The sequence below is a fragment of the Alternaria dauci genome, chromosome 2 (assembly GCF_042100115.1).
Source record: "Alternaria dauci strain A2016 chromosome 2, whole genome shotgun sequence".
Classification (NCBI taxonomy): Eukaryota; Fungi; Ascomycota; class Dothideomycetes; order Pleosporales; family Pleosporaceae; genus Alternaria; species Alternaria dauci.
Genome location: NC_091273.1, coordinates 1,642,084 through 1,660,357, shown reverse-complemented (window position 1 = coordinate 1,660,357; position 18,274 = coordinate 1,642,084). Strand labels below are relative to the sequence as shown.

Below are 18,274 nucleotides of genomic sequence, written 5' to 3'. Positions count from 1 at the left end.
CTTGGGTATCTCCCATGTTGATAGAAAGAATAAAGATCAAGTACACCAAATCCGATAAAAGGCTTTTGAATAGATGGATATCCCATGATGTTTTGCAAAGTACGCCGTGCCATGCGCCACCAATGCCATGTCCCCTGTGTGCTAAAATGTAAAGTTGTTGTTGCCACCGTACTCCATACCAGCATCGTCGCCCAGATGATCGACGTTCATGAATTCATCAATGGAAAAGGGATCCGCCATGGTACCCGTACCCATGTTCATGTCGATTCCCTCGTGCTGCTGTTGACCAATTGGTTGACTCGGAGGTTCGAGGCCCTCGACGATGCGTGTTCCCTTGGGGACAGAAGCGCCAAAGGCACCAATGCGGTCGGGTTGCGCCACGCTTGATCCCTTGCCCTTGCCCGTTGCGTCGCCGCGCGAGTTCATCCAGATGCCATTACCGCCCTCGCCGTTCTTTACAGCTTTAGCAAAAGGATCCTGGAAGATGAGACTTGTCTCATACCATCGACCTTTGATGTCGTCGATGTCAATCTTGTATGACGGCTGGATGAGCTTCCACCACGCCGCCGTGCGGGTGATGGGCACGAGCATGCGGTTTCGCCATACCATGTCATGCACCATGCGCGAGGGAATGTTGGTGTTCTGCTGAGGCGGTTTTGGAGGCAGGTTAGCGTCTGGCGCATCCAGAGTAGCGTAGCTGTAGATGTCGCCGACTGCGATGACTTTGCTCTTGGGCTGGTTGGGCGGTGGGTTGGCATAGACTTGCTCAATAATGTCCGTGACGACCATCAGGTCAGTTCCCGTAGCGCCTATGCGCAGGCGGACGGCCTCGCCTTTCCAGATCTTCTCAGCACCGAGGTACATGCCGTTGTATTGCCGAAGTTCGTTTCCTTTGTCGTCCTTTGATGTTTTCAGAGGCTCGAAGAGGGTATATGTGGTGTCAATGGCCTTTGCCGCGAGGATAGACGCATCCACGGATGCGATGCCCTCCCCGCCTTGTCCGTTTATGAGTGCTCTCCAGTCAGTGTTGGCATATTCGAATTGCGGGTTCTGCTGCAGAAAGGGGAAGGTGCAGCTGGGTGCAGACCACGCGAGCCAAGGCTTGACGTGCTCATCTGTGTGAACGACTTCCTGTGGGGGCGACTCGAAGGGGTGGGATAGTGGTTGGATCAGATATGATCTGCTCATGGGTTGTTCCTTGACAGCCCATCTCCGCACCACGAGGCCCAGACCCCAGGCGGACGTCTTGGGTCTGTAGAACCACACGACCTCTCCAGTCCGGCAGAGGAATTTGTTGTATGACAAGTCGACTTGCTGCTCGAAGGATCGTGGCTGAGGGAGAGGGGTCGACTGCAGGGTGGGCGGGGCTCTGATCTGGGGAGCACTGGGGGCAGGTGCAGGCTTGGGGGCAGAGACTGGCGTAGAGGGCTTGATGATGGGACTCGGAATGGGCGCACCCGTTGAGGACCTCCGAGCGGGGATTTGCACTATGGGATTGCGGCCGACGACGTTGGTGTTTGGTGCCGCCCCGCTGGAGCTGTTCTCGCGCTTGATGGCCACGGGCTGTTCTTGCTTGGCTTCGAGCTTGACTTGGGGCTTCTCGACGTCCCCGGCGGGCGAGCACATTTTGCACGTGCAATTGGCCATGTCGCTGTTCTCGTCGGTGCACAGCCACAGGAGGTGGGGGAAGAATTCGACGGGGCTCCTGAAGCGCTTCTTGGGGCCCTTTGGGTACCCGTAGAGGTAAGCATCCTGTCTGTCGTGGCCGCCGCCCGAGTGGTTCTTGACCGTCTTGAGCTGGCCGTCGGCCTTTGTCTTGATGTGCTCGTAGAGAACGTAGTTTTCCGGCAGCTCCCACAGAATGCACTGCTGCCACTTGTCTGGTCACATGTCAGTCGGCGGTAGTGGGTGAAGTGGGTGCGCCTCGCTCTTTCCCTTACCCTCTTGCTGCTTGCCTCCGATCTCGCGCAGGAGCATGCCGCCGAGTTTCTTGCGCCAGTCCTGGTGTTTGGGGTCGTCCTTGTCTATGAGGCGGTAGAAGTCGCGCTGGCCCTGGTCGTTGGGCGTCGTGTTGAGCTGCTCCTCGGTCGGGCCATTTCGCAGCGGCCGGCCCTTGAGGTTGACAATGTGCTGGCCGTCCGACTTTGAGGCGAAGATGGGGAAGAAGGGCGTCATGGGCTGTTGGGCCATGGTGTGCGACGAGTTTGCGCCGGCTGCGACAAATGTCACGTCCGAGGGTTGACTTGACAGGCGTTTGGCGAGCTGATAGCTCGGAATGGTTCCGGAAAGGCGGCCATTACGCTGCAAGTCGCGCTACGACGCGTCCGCCGAGATTGACGTACCGCCGCCGCCGCCCCAAGGTCTCACTTCACCGTCAAAGACACGCAGTCGTCTCAATGTCCCCCTTTTGGACGCCCTGAATCGTTTGCTTTCCTCTTCACCGTTGCTTGCATCATATCGACTTTTTTTTCCCCGTCTTCTAGACTGCTGTCTTCTTACATCTCCAACAACTTTCCAACAGCGCGTTTCTTAGTTTGCCATTCACCAGTACTTCGCCCTACCTTTCCCGGCACCCACCTCTGATTCACTGCGGAGAACACTCGCCTACAGGGCACCGCACACTCTGTCGCAATGGCCCGGCAATCCGTCATCACCCTGGGGTCTCCTCAGCCCGTCACCCCCAAGAGACGAGGCGGCCAGCTGCAGGACCTCCTCGCGCAGTTCGGATCTCAGCCTTCAGCCCAGTCGGCAACAAAGAGAAGACGCATGTCCTCGCAGCAGGGGGCCAAGCAAGACGAGACAAGCGACAACAAACGGAGCCTGCGACCGCAGCCGACGCCAAACTACATCGCTTCCGATTCATCCGCAAACGAAGCCTCCCCGTCCACGCCCGACTACAAGCCCGCCGTCAAGGCGACCAGGAGCACTCGTGCCTCCACCTCAAGAGCAGCAGACGCCGACGCGGGAACTAGCGAAGACGAACTCGCCCCGTCCGCCCGCCCGAACCGCAAGAGCAGTGCCAGGATCTCTGCTTACACCGAAGAGCTGAAGATGGAGAAGCACAGAAAGGAGCGCCAGCACACAGAGGGTCTGCGGCGGAGTGGGCGTGACAGGAAGACTGCCATCCTCGAGTCGGACACCATGTCCACGCCGTCACCACCTCGCCGAAAGGCTGCCCGACCGCCTCCCAACCTCGACACCGCTCGTGCCCGTCTGCGCGACGAGATTGCCAAGAAGACAAAGGCCAAGGCGAACAGTTTCCTGGTCGCCAACAAACATCTCTTCCTCCCGCTACTGCCCAAGAACAACCACGTCGCGAAGCTGGTCGCCGAGGGCAATGCGCAGCCCATTGTCGAATACGAAGAGCTCTCGGAGCAGCCCAAGGGTGTCACCGCTGTCATGAAGCCATACCAACTGTCAGGCCTGTCATACCTCGTGCACCTGTACAACAATGGTGTCTCCGGCATACTCGGCGACGAGATGGGTCTGGGAAAGACGCTGCAGACCCTGTCCCTCTTCCAGTACCTTGAAGAGCTAGACGAGAAGAGCGGCGTGACATCAGAAGAGCTTCGACCATACCTCGTCATCTGCCCTCTCAGTGTCCTCAACTCGTGGGTCACCGAGGCCCAGAAGTGGGTGCCGCAGCTGAAAGTCATGCGCTTTCACGGCGCCGTAACGGAACGGACCCGTTTGAAGCGCGTCGCAGCTGGCCTGGAGGACATGAAGGGGAACGAGACCTCACGTGCCAGAGACAAGAAGGCGTCGCGCAAGGCTGGCCGAAAGGCGTCCAAGCTCTCCTCCAGCAACCACGGATCCGACGCATACAAGATTGTCGTCACCACCTACGAGACCTTCCAGGCCGAGCAGTCATGGTTCAAGCACTCTTTTGCCTGGCGCTACGTCGTTTTAGATGAGGGACACAAGATCAAGAGCAGCGTCACCCAGATCTCTACTTCACTCAAGAGCATCAGCGCCGAGTATCGTCTCATTCTGACCGGAACACCACTTCAGAACAACCTGGTCGAGATGTGGTCGCTTCTGACATGGCTATACCCAAACGTCTTCGATGACAAGACTGAGACGCTATTCAAGGAATCCTTCGACCTAAGCAAGGGCAAAGCAAACAAGCAGACCATGACAGACGCCCGTCGCTTGCTCGAACTCATCATGCTGCGTCGCATGAAAGACTCGCCTTCAGTCAATCTTGGGCTTCCTCCCAAGGAAGAGATACTGCTTTACGTACCCTTGACGCCCATGCAGAAATTCTGGTACACTCGTCTGTTGACACGAATCGACAATGGCATGCTCGATGAGCTTTTCGCCGATGGCAAGGAGAAGGAGAAGGCGGCCATTGAACAAGACATCGAAGAAAACAAGCTGCTGCAAAGGATGGAAAAAGTAGAGAAGGCCATCAGCTCTGGAGATGCCGCAAGTGATTGGGAGGAAACCACACAGATACTGCGAGAAGCTGTGGCGAAGGAGCAGAGTGACCCCGACGCCAACAAGGGCGCTTGGAAAAAGCTCATGAACCTCATCATGCAGTTGCGCAAGTGTTGTTCACACCCATATCTGCTCCCAGGTGTCGCGCCTGATCCTTACTACCTCAGCGACCACATCATCCGTGCATCCGGCAAGTTCATTCTTCTGGAGAAACTCCTCAGGCACACCGTCTTCGATGAGGGCAAAAAGGTCCTCATCTTTTCTGGCTTTACTCGCACGCTTGACTACTGCGAAGATCTCTTGTCGCTCATCAGCAACCACGGAGAGCGCTTCAAGTCCCTTCGCCTGGACGGCAGCACAGCTCGCGCCCGCCGCAACCTGGATATTCGCCTCTTCAACCAAAAGGACTCAGAGTACAAGGTCATGCTTCTCTCTACACGGGCAGGTGGCCTGGGTATCAATCTCACGAGCGCCCAGGATGTCATTTTCCTCGACGAAGACTGGAACCCGCAGATTACACTTCAAGCTGAAGCTCGAGCTCATCGTATTGGGCAGACAAAGAAGGTGACTATATACAAGCTCTGCACCCAAGGCACGGTCGAAGAGCAAATGATGGGTCGCATCCGCAAGAAGCTTTACTTGTCGGCAAAGATCACAGAGTCTATGCAGAGTGTCCATGGCAAGCAGTCGACTATTAGCAAAAAGGCCGGACAATCGTCTCTTACCGAAGACTCACCCCAAATGGATACTACACAACTAAAGACACTTGTACGACGAGGCGCCCAGACACTGTCACATCCGGAGATCGACGTCAAAGAGATGTTGTCTTGGGACCTAGAGACCATGATGGCCAAGTGTCGCGACAAGCCTGCCGACTTGACCGAAACAGCAACACACTCGGAGGTTGATGAGGATAAATGGCTTTCTACCATGGAACGTGTCGAATGCGCCGTATTTGAAGGCAAGCGTCATCAACGCCAGCTTGACACAACTTGGAAGGCTAACACCTCGGCTGCCAATATTCTTCCAGACACCATCACGCGCGAAGATCGCCGCAAGGGTAAGAACACCACCGTCATGGTAGACGGCTTTGCGATCAACAAGGAGTCCATGGACTGCGGCGACTGGGAGGCTGTTCCGACGTACGCTGGTAAGGATCCTCGTCTTGCTGAGCCGGTACGTGAAAAGCGGCGCCAATTTGCCCACGAGGAGCATTGCCTAAGCTGTTTCGATGATGCGGATGCTGGGCACATGGTCGAGTGCAATGGTTGCCCTCGTGCTTATCATCTCGACTGTCTTGATCCCGAGTACAAGGCCAAGGTAAAGGGTTTCAGTGGCTTCCACTGCTCTCAGCACAACTGTGCGGATTGTGGGAAATCGACTTCGGATGCTGGAGGCCTCATGTTCCGTTGTCGTTGGTGCCCACAAGGCTTTTGTGAGGATTGCCTCGACTGGGACCAGACCGAACTCGTTGGCGAAAACCTTCCTGAATTTGAGTTGATGGGCGAGGAGTCCACGACTGGCGGCTTCTACATCAAGTGTCCTACTTGTGTTGATGAGAGTGAGGAACAGAAAGAGTGGGTGAAGAACAAGGAAAAGGAGTACAAGGATCAACATGATATCTGGCTACAAGAGCGTGAGGAGATGCAGCGTCAGCTGAACGAGGCCGATGCGAACGGCAAACAGGAAAGCGAATATGCCAAGGCCAACTCGATCGATATCAAGGCCAACAGCCGCCTCGCTCAGCCTATCGACGACGACGATGATGTCAACTCTCCACCTGCTCTTACTGACACTTCGCTACCCACTCCCGCGCTTGGCGGCTCTCGCGTCAGTACACCCGTGTACACAGAGCCTGTACAGAATAGCAAGAAGTCTAAGAAGTCCAAGAAGAGAGGCGAAGCATTTGGCGAGACGCGCGAGGAGAAGCGGGCTCGACTGGATGCATAGTCTTGGACTAGGCACCAGGATCCACTCATGCAGGGTGTGAAAGTATCAAAGGGTCGAGAGCACTAGACAACGCAATCTCGGCTTGTCGAGGAGCCTCAACCTCGGCAAGGAATGGGTTGTAACCGTTGCATCTGGAGTATTTTGAGGGTGTTTGGGAGCTTCACCTGGTATTTTGATGGATATACCCCTTGGCGTTCAAAGCCCTAGTACCGTTGACGCCAGTCGATATGTTAGTGTTAAGAGCGACGGTTGGAACGATTGAGCAATGCGCGCACGATGTACGTGTAGCACATCACCGCAGCATAGATCGATAGTAATGAAATCTCTTGTTGAATTTGTCGTAAATATCACGATTCGTTTCCTTGCTCTTGATGTTGAACATACTTGTCAAATTGTTAGCAATGGCTCCTTGATTCTCAACTTAACTGACGTACCTGTACATTCCGCCTTCTCATGTCCCACGCTTTCGTCTCACTTCTCTTCACCCTCTTTACCTTCATTCCCGTCTTCTTTAGATCCTGAGCACCGTCAGGCCCAGCTTCTCATCCAAAAGTCCTCAAAGAACACATAGGACTAACCAAACATGCTCCCTCCACCTCCTCCCATCCTGCCTCCCCTCTGTGCCTCCCTGATCAACCACCCCCTCAAGAAGTCCTTATTCCGCATCTCCTCGGGCCGCGTCAACCTAGTATCAAACTGCGCCTCTTGTCGCGAAAACGCTAACAATGTCGGCATACTGCTGATGCGGTATTTGATGGGTAGATCTTCAATCAAAGTACTGTCCATGAGCACTTCCACGAAGCCTAGACCGCCTTCCCGCTCCCCAATCTTCTCTTCTTCGACGAGTTGTTTTATGAGCGGCTTGATTGCTTGGCATGTTTGACACCACGATGCGGTCCAAAAGGTTATGAGCGAGCGGTTGTCAGCGGCGTTGAGGAGGGTGAGGGTGTGGAGATCGTTTGGCTGGCGGACGGGGTCGAAGATGCGGTTGGTGTGGGAGCGCGACTTGGGATTCAGCAGGGAGAAGGCGCGTTTGTTTGTGGTTGTGATGGCATTGAGACGGAGGGTAGAGAGGAGCGTTGGTCGTAACATTGTTGCGGGTTGTTGGGTGGGATTATGCGTTTAGAATTGGAGATGGAAGGTCGGGTTTCGCGGGTGAACTGGAACACGTGCAGGTTTTGGGACGACGTCATCGGCTGCCAAGATTGGGGTTGTACCTCATCGCGTCCTGCGCCACAAACGACTACACTATGCAATGCTTGTGAAAATGAATTTCTCCTACACTCAATCTAACAACACGGGCTACAAGTACGAAACCATTCCTTTCGCAGTACAGATACACCCGCAAAACACAATTCAATACGTGTCAAGGAAAGATAGGCCATTGCTTACTCGCTGCCTCTTCCTCGAACGCGTTTGATGAGCGGAATCAATTACCTCCATGTCACAGCCAAGCTGTGTGCCACGTGCCTCACGTTTCTTACGGCTGATCCTAGCAGCATTTCCCCTTCCACCAAACCCATGCCGAGTCTGAGATTCCCCAACAAGCTTCGGACTTGTATCTCTAGGCTGACCAAGAAATTCCAGATCTGCGTCATTGTAGCTTCTCCTCAACTCATGTTTTGTGGCTTTCTCCTTTTTCTTCTTTGACACAGCATCCCTCTTATGCCAAGGGTTGTTACTCCTATCGTAAGGCAAGTCCGCCTCAGACATCGCTGCGACTGTCATTTCATCCTGTTCAATCTCCCGAATTCTATTCGCCAAGGAAGCCTCGTTTTCCCAGAAATGTGTCATGTAGAACCGGCGATCAGGTGTTACATTGACTAACTCGTTCTCGGTAGCAAGCTTGCGGTGGAATATCCATGCGACCAACGTTTGCCAATCCAGTAGACCGACTACGGCGGCACGCGCGAGGATATGGAATTCTCTGTATATATCGTCGTCGTAATCTTTCTCATGGTCCGGATACAAGCCCAGAGCTAGAATCCACGCGTTGATTACAACGTGAGGCCCGCATTGCCAACCGCTGCGCAGCTGACTTGCAGCAGGTATCGTATGTTTGAAGTAAACCTCTTCTCCATTTAGGCGCTGTTGAGCCCATTTGAGCTCACCAGCAATATCCGTGATGATATCGAACACTGGGCCGTCTTCATCTGTGATCGCGTCCGCTAGTGTGTGCGGTGCGCTGTCGTAGATGTTCATCTCAAATGCTGTCTCCATTGAGACTTCATCTTGCACGGATTCTTGTAAAACCACCAGTATATGATGTCCGTGTGCGTTTGTGGTCGTGTTCAAAATCGGCCTTTTGTTTTTCTTGCACCATGCGTTAATCGTATCCAGATAGCCTCCTTTACAGAGGCTTAGAGGTATAAACCAACATCTTCGTGGGCGCGAAACTGCTGTACGCTGCTCAACGGTCGCACGGGCGATGTCAGTGCTCGTGGAAAGGCAGAAACCGCCCGCAAACGGTGCGTCTGGGTTAGCATCCTTGTGCCTCTTCAATTGCAGGTCATCAATCGCTGCAACGACTGCGGCGATCGCCAGATTGATCTCAGAGGCTTTCATTGGCTGATCCCAGGCTCTTGTTCCAGATCCCTCACTCCTGAGTACATTCCCAAGAAAGTCTTCTCGAAATAGATACCGATAGAAATCCAGGCTATCATCGAAGAACGAACATGGTTGGTTCTCTACAAGCAAGTTCTTGTTTTTGTGCCATTCGTTCAGGTGATTCTGACATATCTTGAGTAGCTGCTCAGGGGGTTGTTTCTTGTAGTCTGCATCGTCTTTCTCAAATTGATGTCGAAGTGCCGTTCCCTGAATATCGCGCAATTCGACGTAAGCTTCCTCAAGTTGAGTTTCGTTGAAATTTAGGCTCAATCTTCCTTTGCGAGCCAAGTGGTTGGCATAGTCTTCACGAGCCTTCTCGGACCAGACATCGGATGGAAACGCTCTGGCACCGTTATGTTGTCTGCCTTGAGGAAGCCGAACCTTATTGGCATGCCTCAAGGCGTTTACATCCAGCATCGAAGTACCCATCTGGGCGAACTCGACGTCCTCCACATCAGTAATATCCTGCTGTTCTTCGTCGATGTCATCTTCGTGCACGGTATAGGAGAAACGCCGGTCGGCCGATACTTCTCCAGGAAGAACAAAGCCGTAACATACAAGAAATCCGTAGATCAAGCTCCAGTCTGCTTGGCCGATACGAGTTAAGTGTATGACATCTTGTAGGTCCCTGTAGAATGTATCCGTCCACTCAATGTGGGCATTGGGATCTGGAGTCAGACCAAGTGCAAGAGTCCAGCCATTCATGATTGCATAATATCCACATTCATTGTCGCCAGGCTGTTGAGATACAGGAATCCAAGTCGTGTGTGTAGGCTTATGGCTTTGCCACTGTGGTTCTGGAAACACTTTTTCCAGCCACCTTGACTTGAGCACAAGTTCCCATGCCGTTTCATGTATCTCTACGCGATGACCACGTGACAAATGGTACGCTTTCGAGTCCAACACAGAGAGTGTCGGCTCATTTTCATCATTAAGCTGAATGACGAGTAACACGAAATGTTTTTCGATAACTATCGGCACGAACACCGGCCTACCTGGGCGTGGGGACCGCCAAACACCTGAAATTTCGTTCATAATCATTTGCAATTGGGTCTGCGAAATGGAACCAAATCCACGTAGATAGTCTTCTTGGAGTTTGGTGATAGCAAAGGTGACCGTATCAATAGGATTTGACACCTCATCGTCTCGCAACCATACGCCAAAACTACTAGTAGGCTTTTTGAAATCTCGGAAGGCTTCAAGTTTAGTCTTGGTATCTTGGTTCTTCAGAATCTCATTGAGCCTACCATGAAATTGAGCACATGGTGTTATTTTGTCTTGGTGAGATGTCCCTTGTATGACGAGTTCTATTTCTGGAGAGAGGAATTTGGTGTATTTTCCTGACTTGATCATCTCAGGTATCTGTGTACTTCTATCAGCCCCGTTGAAGTCATCCCATGGGAAGGTTTCGGTATGCGCTAAACCTGTATTCACGGGGAAATGGGGGTAGTTGATGTCGTGACGGGCCCCAGCAGCCCTAAGTCGTCGCTCTCCGTCTATTGTTCCGCGCTCGATGGGATTTGGTTTCCTAGTAGTCCTGAAACGATGCTCCAGTGGAGGTGGTTGCCTGGATTTAGTATAGCCCACACACAGTAGAAATGCCCAGATTAGCTTCCAGTCTGCCTTTCCGTTTTCCACTGCTTGAATAAGGGATGGTGTTGTCTCAAGGAAGCTTTCTCCCAGGCAGAAGTCATTGTTGATAGGCAGACCGAGTAGTACAGCCCATGCGTTCATAATGGCGAAGTATCCAGATTGTTCCGTCTGTAATTGCTGGGGTCCATGCATCCATGTCAGTACCTGCCCTACATTGGCCCCGGTTTTCATTGTACCAGGATGAGTCTCAACTTTCAGTTGACCCGAATCTTGCAGTAGCTCATGCACATGTTTGCGCTCTTCCGCCGTGAAAGTCCACGGTGCAGAGTCCAAAACACGCGCAACGGCACAAGGGTAGTTTTCTTCGCTTTCGTGTTGTAATACTACGAGTGTGAAATGCTTTTTTTCTTCCCCCTTCTGGCAAAGCATCAAGACTACATCATCCAATTCTCCAGAAATCTTTCCAGCTGAAGATTTAATTACACCATCATGTTTGCAGACTGTGAAACCATGACCGAATGGAAGTAAGTCGTTGATAGCTTGTCCAACGGCTTCGATGCTGTCATTGACTTCCCTGGGTGTTAATGCAGGTAGTACCGCTTCTTCGAGCCCACTGTTGACACCAGTCATAATCTTCTCTTCGTTAAAAAGCTTCTGTAGCTCCGTGTGAAGATGGAGACAGGGGTCAAAGCCTTCCGTGACTGGGTCATTGTCTACATGGGGATTCAATGACAGTGGGAGTGACGCAGCTACTGTTGCGCGTTCTTCCAAAAGTTTTCTCAGCTCTTTTGCTGTATCTGTGAATCTCCATCTACCCTCCCGAACAATAGAGTCGAGACCACTCCTTTCGCTGTTTCTAAGACAGTCGGAGGCGAACATTTGACGATGTCGCCTACCGCTCTCAAAGCCAAAGGTAATTGAATCCATATCGATCTTTTTGCGTTCAGTTTCAGTATCTGCCGCTCTTTGATGACTGATTAGATCCTGAAAGGAACGTTTACGTAAGTCAAATTGGCGCAATTTTCCCGGAGACAAGGCCTTTTCGTCTGCTCCGCAGACGTTGATCGACTTGATAAATCTGGAGCACCGGAAGAAGGCGAACAAAAGCTTCCAAGTCAATTGATCCTGGAGGGCTAGATCAAATATTTGTTGGGCCTGGATGAAAAAAGATTCGTAGCCGTAGAGGCTGGGTGTGAATGAAGGATTCAGATCGAGGCCCATAGCCAATGCCCACGCGTTCAATACAGTATATATGAAGCTTCCATCGCTGGTAGTGATCTGCGCAGTCGGTACCCATTCAACATCACCAGGAAGACTATCTATCATGTCGTCCGATGTGTCAAACATATCTTGCCACCAGTCATTTTTCAACAGTAGCTTTCTTGCAGCCTCGAAGATGGAGGTTCGAATGTCTGGTCTTGTTCGCCAGGTCATAGGATCGAGGACGTTGAGATTGATCTGCTTATCAGGCTGCATGTGGACGATTAGTAACACATAATTTTCGTATATGTTAAGTGGCACAAGCAGCGTTTTTCCTAGCCTGAAGATTCGCTTCTGATGCTGGTAACTGAACCCAGTTCTGTCTGATTGTCGTTGATTCACAGAAGCAAGCACCCTGGGAATCAATTCAGCATATCGATTAGATCGATGAACAGACAATTTCGCTCGTACATAACGCCAAGGGTCCTCGTCCAGCTGTGATTCGTCTGTCGGTGCGTCGGAAAGTTCGCCCTTTGGTTCCTGTTTGCTCTCCGAACCGTCGCTAGTTGAATCTCCCGAATCTCCTTCACCTTCTTCACCTTCTTCACCTTCTCCTTCGTTTCCGGATTCTGTCCCTAGTGGCAGAGCTGCGACTGGTCTCCATCGCACCGCAGTGCCTTCCACAGCGACATTGCCATTTCGATCTCGACAATCAAGCTCTTCTCTAGTGACCACTCTGCTCGATGCTAGGTGTCTTAAACTGTCTCTAGTCCTGAAGAAGAACACTGGCTGCGATAGTAACTCGATTATCGCGTACCCTTCGAGCGGCCCGATGTAGAAAGGCGTGGACAGTAAGTCATCGCTGTTAATGTATGTTGTGCCGTTGACTGTGACTGTAGTCCCGGGAGGTAGTTCAATGAAATAGCCCATCGGGCTCTTGGCTCCCGGAGGCGATCGTCGAATAAGATTGATGTGGGCGTGCGTGTTGTTTACTGTTCTACATATAGTCAGCTTGAGATGGTCCAGCAGAAACCCATCATCTTACACTTCTAATCGTTCATCTCGATTGAGAACAAGGATATCGTTATTCTCTGCTCGTGAGAGTACTACAGCAATGTTGGGATCTTCTTCGCGGAAATGTGCCTCTAGATGAGCGAGATTGTAGCGGACGTCATGTGTCAGGGTGCTCTTGCTCTTGATATCATTGAAAAGGCTGCGCAATGATGCACTGGGTCGATTTTGGTCTGTGGCTAGTAGTTTCTTGGATGTCCTAACTTTGTAGATTGGTGCTCGGTGTTGCGGGTCCGGTAGCGGTGTCTGTTGCGGATCTATCTCTTCTCGAGCTCTTTGATACAGTGCTCGGGCATATTCGACCGCATGAGCCTCTTTATACATCGATCCGGTCTTCTCTTTTGGTATAGCCCAATTGACCTTGATCACAGGCCGTTCATCCTGTTGGTCATCCTGTTGGTCATCCTCTGACTTGGCCCTCTTCTTGGGTTGACTGTGCGCCCGATCATCATTTTTGCGTTTTGGAGGCATTCTGGTGGTATGCTAGTCGATAGTCGATGCAATATGTTAGATGAGCATAGGGACTGTAATTTGAAAATCAAACTTGAGATACACAAGAGTGTTCCACAAGATATACACTAGAAGTGTGCTCTTTCAGGAACGGGGCTTTGTTCATGGAAAACAAGAAAAACATGCCGCATCTGTTGACATGTCGTATGCTATGTCAGCCAGAAGCACAAAGGAGGCATCGCAAAATCCTTAAACCCAGTAGCATGGCAATGAGGACAATGTCAAAAGAACATGACAAATTGTGAACAGCAGTAGATTCGGAAGAATAAACGTAAAATTACAAACCAGAGGAAGCTGGTTGAGAACTTGGATATGCTCAGCGACTTCGTCATCAATAGAAGTCGCTAAGAAAAATACTCGCGCATAGCGTAGAAGTTTTCATCGGTTGTTTCGACACCCTCATGGGTTCCATGATCGCAGATTGTGGTTCGGTGAATTATTCGACGAACATAGATTTACTGACGTGAAAGGTCATGCGGACGGCTGTGCACAAAGAAAGGAGTCGATAGACGGCCTGCCTTTTCATTGAATGTGTACATGAATGAGACTTTCTTTCATGAAGTTCATGACCTTGGACGAGAGGTTCGAGAGGACTAATCCGTGTCGAGAATGGAATCTGACGATGAACCTGCTGTATAGCTACGCCGCACGGTGCAATGATGCGGCGTGTAGCTCCTCCAGACGGTTTTCCCGCCGCAACACTCTTTCAAAGGCAAAGGTGCATCGGGATTGAGGGCTCATATCGAGCTAATGATGCGTAGTGATGCCTTGCTTGTGTCGCCCACAACAAGCTCCGCGACTTAGCTCTCGTAGTTCAGCCTATCTTGGTACACTTGCTATTGCCCAGACAGACAGATCGTCGACAGGCCTCATACTTGTATTCAAGCGCTGTTTTTTCTTCTCTTCAGATCGTAGCATTATGTTGGGAGTATCGACCCATGACGTTGAAAGACGTTGCGTTGTTGATATAGCAATGACGATCAGATGCGTGACACCCTAGATCGCCATCCAGTCCAGGGCCAGCGCCGGCCCGCATCGTGTGAATAATGTTAGCAGCGTCAACGTATGATGTGCTGTTGTAATAAGAGACCGGCTCTGCTGTATAGTTGCAATCGCTCGAGTAAGCCCAGGTGCTACTGTATGGCTGGTCGTAAGGGTAGTCGTACTGAGCATGCTCCGACTTGATCTGGGCAGCTGATGGGGTCATGGGCGTAGTGTAGAGCGTCGCAGGGTACGACGCCGGCGGTGGTGTACTCATAGTTGACACCATGGATCCGGGGCTAGGTGAGTCGTTGTAGCTGAGTGCTGCGGGTCGTGTAGGTGGGATGATAACGGGTGGCACCGAGGGTTTCTGCCGCGGCATTGAAGCAACTCTTGCATACGAAGGTATAGGCGAGCTTGTAGAAGACACTACGTTGGTGTTGACTCTTCGTTCAAGCATCGCATGCAATCTGGAAGCCGCAGTGATGTGCTCGTATCGTCGATCAGACATGCCCTCTAGTGCTGCTGCAACTTCAGACTCTGATACTCCTCTTTCATGTAGCAGCGACCGAAGTTTCTGGTTCTCATGCAACACCCTCCTGGCAGCGCTCTGGATCTCTGAAGAAGCTTCGATGCCTATCTGCTCATAGCTGCGCAACTTTGCTTCCAGCTCCTGCATATACTCTTTGCGTCGAGCGCGTGATCGGCCTAATCCGGGCATGGTTAGCGAACCCTCTCAGTGATCGAACGGTTAGGCAACGTCGAGGTCGGGGCGTGATGCAAAGTATCGCCACACTTCGTGGTTGAAAACGAACATGATGGGAAGAGTAGCAGGTACTGGCCGGAGGTACTCACGCTGGTTGTCTCTAATCCGAGCAAGATTCTGTGCTCTCTGTTGGCAGTCGTTAGTTGGGCCTCTATGAAATGATGGATATCTGCGTACGGATACTCTGGTGTCACTCATGGTGATGTTTGTTACGAAGCAGATTGGTAGACAAGAGCTTGGTGTTGGATGGGCTGGAAAGATGTGTGTTTAGTTGCGTGATCATTCTGGGTAGTACGACTTCAAACAGATGGCATCCCGTAGTCTTAAAGAAGAAGGCAGTGCCATAGGGTCGAGCAAGCCACTTGTACCCAGGCGTGCTACAGGCCCCATCCTGGACAGCCCGCGTCTGGACGGTAAGGATGTAAGTTGAGGTATGGCTCGCCTCTGCGACCAGGATTTGGAGCGTGGGAGTGCCAAGCGGACGGGCCCAGAGGCGTGATGATAGACCGGGATAGAGGGTAATGTTACGAAGACGCGGGTGATTCCTGTCTGTTCTTTCGGCGACCGAGACTAGGTTGAAGGCGGCATAGCGCTGCCCACTAGTCCAATACTCTGAGCTCGGTGTCTCTGCCCTTTTCAGCTTCAGCCTCGGAAATTGGGGGCTGGAGGAATTTTGCAGCTGCCTCGCAACACCACGTCGCATCATCGCCATCGCAGAATACCGCGCGTCATCTGTCGCGCACTACCCACGACCCCGTTTCTACGACGTCGGAACGTTCCGAGAGCCTGGCAACCCGATTCGGTGGTACTCGACAAGGATCCTGTTTGATAGCTTCGACATGGGGATTGGCCAACGAATAACAGAACCCTACGCCGGCATTTTCAATCCCACGCGGTTTGTAACCTCGTGGATTCTCCCACCGGGCGCCCTCTTCGCCGTCCGCGCGCTATTGGCCCTATACGCCTTCACCACGCTCTTTTTCATCTTCGGCTGGCACGGTGCCCATGGCGAGTCCGAGGCATCGCAGCGTTCCTTCTCCTTCTTTACGGTGCTGACGTATTGGGGTCTGGCCTTCTATTATGCCTTTGCCGCCGTGCATACCGGCAGCTACTGGTTTACTGGGACTCCATTCCTGGCCCGGTGGCCCAAAGCGCTACAGGTGGCGCACAGCATGTTTTATTCTACTATTGTAGTGTATCCGTGGATAGTAACCAGTAAGTCAACTTAGATAACCGGCTTTGCTATCGACGTGCACAAGAACTTGGCCATATCATGAGCACATGAAAGCTGATTCATGACAGTTGTTTACTGGACGCTTCTTGCTGGACGATTCCCTACCACATTCGACATCTGGTCAAACACTTCACAGCATGCCCTCAATTCAGCGTATGCCCTGTTCGAGATAGTGTTCCCTCGAACGGAGCGACTTCCATGGCTGGATCTGATTCCAATCATCATCCTCTTGGCCCTCTATCTTGCCTTGGCCTACGTCACACATGCCACTCAGGGTTTTTATGTGTATCCTTTCCTTGATCTTCAGAAGAACTCGTCTGGTATAGTTGGAGCTTACATTGTGGGTATTCTAGTCGCTGCGATTATCGTCTTTCTCATAGTGAGGTATCTCATCGCACTGCGAGTTTGGGTCACGGAGAAGAAGCTTAGGATGACCGGGAAGACCTCAACACTTCACACAGGGGCTGTCGCTGACGAGTATCCCTTACACAGTGCCATTCCAAAATAGTGGAGAGGTTTTCAATGTTTTGCGTTTCGATACCCTGACCTTTGTATCCCTGTATGCCTATCCACGTTTAATCAGTTGTACACTAAGTTTTGAAATTCCTCCACATCGCCCATTCAGCTGCCCTCAATCTCCATCGACTATGCTCTTTTCTAACACTCTGAGCCACTAGTTAATCACGACATGGCCACCACGGTGGCGTGAGTTTGTGTGGCACACCAGTCAGATCCCTATCTTCACACATGTAATTCACACACTTACTGGTATTTGCTTCTTTCTGGTTCTGCACACACATCAGTTAGCAACTAACATCATTCTGTTGTCATATCGTTCAATATCGTCAAGCACAGGCAGGCCCTGATCATGGACTAGGACTATATCACCGGGCTTGATAACATGGGATTTACTAGGGTTATCGGCGAACACTGTAGGGCATGGCTTGGATTGCCTGCATCATCCCACGTCCAACTCTCCGGAATCGGTGCATGCAAATTGCTTTTGCGACGCTTCGAAGCAACCACCTCGCCTTGGTTCTGGATTCGAATGTGCTACATCCTCGTGGCTATCAGATGTGGGACAATTGGCCGCAGCGATTCCACAGAAACCTAAAAAAAAAAGACTGGGTGATACCCCCCACCTCCATGTGTTGCGTCGATCATCTGCCTGAACGCCAGCCACCCATTCAACTTGGTTACATATTGTCATGCGTCCACAACCAATAGGACGTACGCGCAAGTAAGTGGTAGCCAATCAATCGTACACGTGAGCGACCGTCGCCCAATCAGTAGTGACACGCGAGAGTGATGGTCAAGGACTGGCAAACAACGCATCGGCTTCGTATATCAATCATCTCCATGGCTATGGAACAATCAGCACGAGGTTCTAGAAGTGCTCTACTTTCGTCTACATGCAGGGCTAAGCGCCTAAACCTTTCATGTATTTCGCGTCAGGTCAATACTGATTGGCCGCGCAGAAAGCTTTCGGCTCCAAAAGTCGCATTTGCTGAAACTTCATCCTTCGGGGCCGCCCGGTCAGGGGAGATGCTGCGTTGCATCAGCCCCCGGCAGTTTTCAATCCTTTTCAGGAGATTACATGCAGAATCCCTCCCCCTGCTGCACGCCAAAGAGAGGTAAGAGCATGTGCCATGCACGTACCAACTAACTACTGTACGCAATTGTAAGGCTTTGGAAGGTGTCTGGTCTAGTCGTTCTCGATCTGGTCTGGTCTCCCACTACGACGCAGTCTTTTTCGCACCACCAGTGCCGTGTCATCTGTACGCTAGGGCTCAAGGCCATAGGGCTCTTGGGCAGCATCGCCATGATTACTTTTTCACGTTTGTCCCAAGCCTCTGGAACACACTTCGAACCTTAGCTGCACTGGCGGTTAATGCCAAATACAGTGCTGCATCGCTCGTTGG

The 18,274-nt window shown here is 51.8% G+C and overlaps 5 protein-coding genes across 5 annotated transcripts; 2 read left to right on the top strand and 3 right to left on the bottom strand.

Annotated features, from left to right (window-relative positions):
• Positions 1 to 141: 141 nt before the first annotated feature.
• On the bottom strand, positions 142 to 2,190 carry ACET3X_002579 (uncharacterized protein; the record flags this gene model as incomplete). The annotated part of the gene is made up of 2 exons (XM_069449337.1): positions 142 to 1,880; positions 1,941 to 2,190. The coding sequence occupies 2 exons, from the start codon at positions 2,188 to 2,190 to the stop codon at positions 142 to 144; spliced, it is 1,989 nt and encodes a 662-aa protein (XP_069309126.1).
• A 441-nt stretch (positions 2,191 to 2,631) lies between these two features.
• On the top strand, positions 2,632 to 6,390 carry ACET3X_002578 (uncharacterized protein; the record flags this gene model as incomplete). The annotated part of the gene is made up of 1 exon (XM_069449336.1): positions 2,632 to 6,390. The coding sequence occupies one exon, from the start codon at positions 2,632 to 2,634 to the stop codon at positions 6,388 to 6,390; it is 3,759 nt and encodes a 1,252-aa protein (XP_069309125.1).
• Positions 6,391 to 6,682: 292 nt separating this feature from the next.
• On the bottom strand, positions 6,683 to 7,537 carry ACET3X_002577 (uncharacterized protein; the record flags this gene model as incomplete). The annotated part of the gene is made up of 4 exons (XM_069449335.1): positions 6,969 to 7,537; positions 6,885 to 6,908; positions 6,825 to 6,837; positions 6,683 to 6,773 (listed from the first exon to the last, which is right to left on the bottom strand). The coding sequence occupies exons 1-4, from the start codon at positions 7,480 to 7,482 to the stop codon at positions 6,683 to 6,685; spliced, it is 642 nt and encodes a 213-aa protein (XP_069309124.1). The 5' UTR covers positions 7,483 to 7,537.
• Positions 7,538 to 12,835: 5,298 nt separating this feature from the next.
• Positions 12,836 to 15,445, bottom strand: ACET3X_002576 (uncharacterized protein). The gene is made up of 3 exons (XM_069449334.1): positions 15,296 to 15,445; positions 15,208 to 15,244; positions 12,836 to 15,060 (listed from the first exon to the last, which is right to left on the bottom strand). The coding sequence occupies exons 1-3, from the start codon at positions 15,314 to 15,316 to the stop codon at positions 14,276 to 14,278; spliced, it is 843 nt and encodes a 280-aa protein (XP_069309123.1). The 5' UTR covers positions 15,317 to 15,445; the 3' UTR covers positions 12,836 to 14,275.
• A 321-nt stretch (positions 15,446 to 15,766) lies between these two features.
• ACET3X_002575 (uncharacterized protein) lies at positions 15,767 to 18,127 on the top strand. The gene is made up of 3 exons (XM_069449333.1): positions 15,767 to 16,333; positions 16,421 to 16,911; positions 17,230 to 18,127. Exons 1-2 carry the CDS (start codon positions 15,958 to 15,960, stop codon positions 16,858 to 16,860), a joined length of 816 nt encoding a protein of 271 aa, XP_069309122.1. The 5' UTR covers positions 15,767 to 15,957; the 3' UTR covers positions 16,861 to 16,911; positions 17,230 to 18,127.
• The last annotated feature ends 147 nt before the right edge of the window (positions 18,128 to 18,274 follow it).

Excerpts from the sequence above, each read along its gene's own strand:
- ACET3X_002576 (XM_069449334.1), bottom strand. The coding sequence starts at position 15,316 with ATGAGTGACACCAGAGTATCC. Across the intron at positions 15,245-15,295 it reads TGAGTGACACCAGAGTATCC|AGAGCACAGAATCTTGCTCG; the intron begins GTACGCAGATAT and ends GACTGCCAACAG. Across the intron at positions 15,061-15,207 it reads TCGGATTAGAGACAACCAGC|GCCGATCACGCGCTCGACGC; the intron begins GTGAGTACCTCC and ends TGCCCGGATTAG.
- ACET3X_002575 (XM_069449333.1), top strand. The coding sequence starts at position 15,958 with ATGGGGATTGGCCAACGAATAACAGAACCCTACGCCGGCATTTTCAAT. Across the intron at positions 16,334-16,420 it reads GTATCCGTGGATAGTAACCA|TTGTTTACTGGACGCTTCTT; the intron begins GTAAGTCAACTT and ends GATTCATGACAG.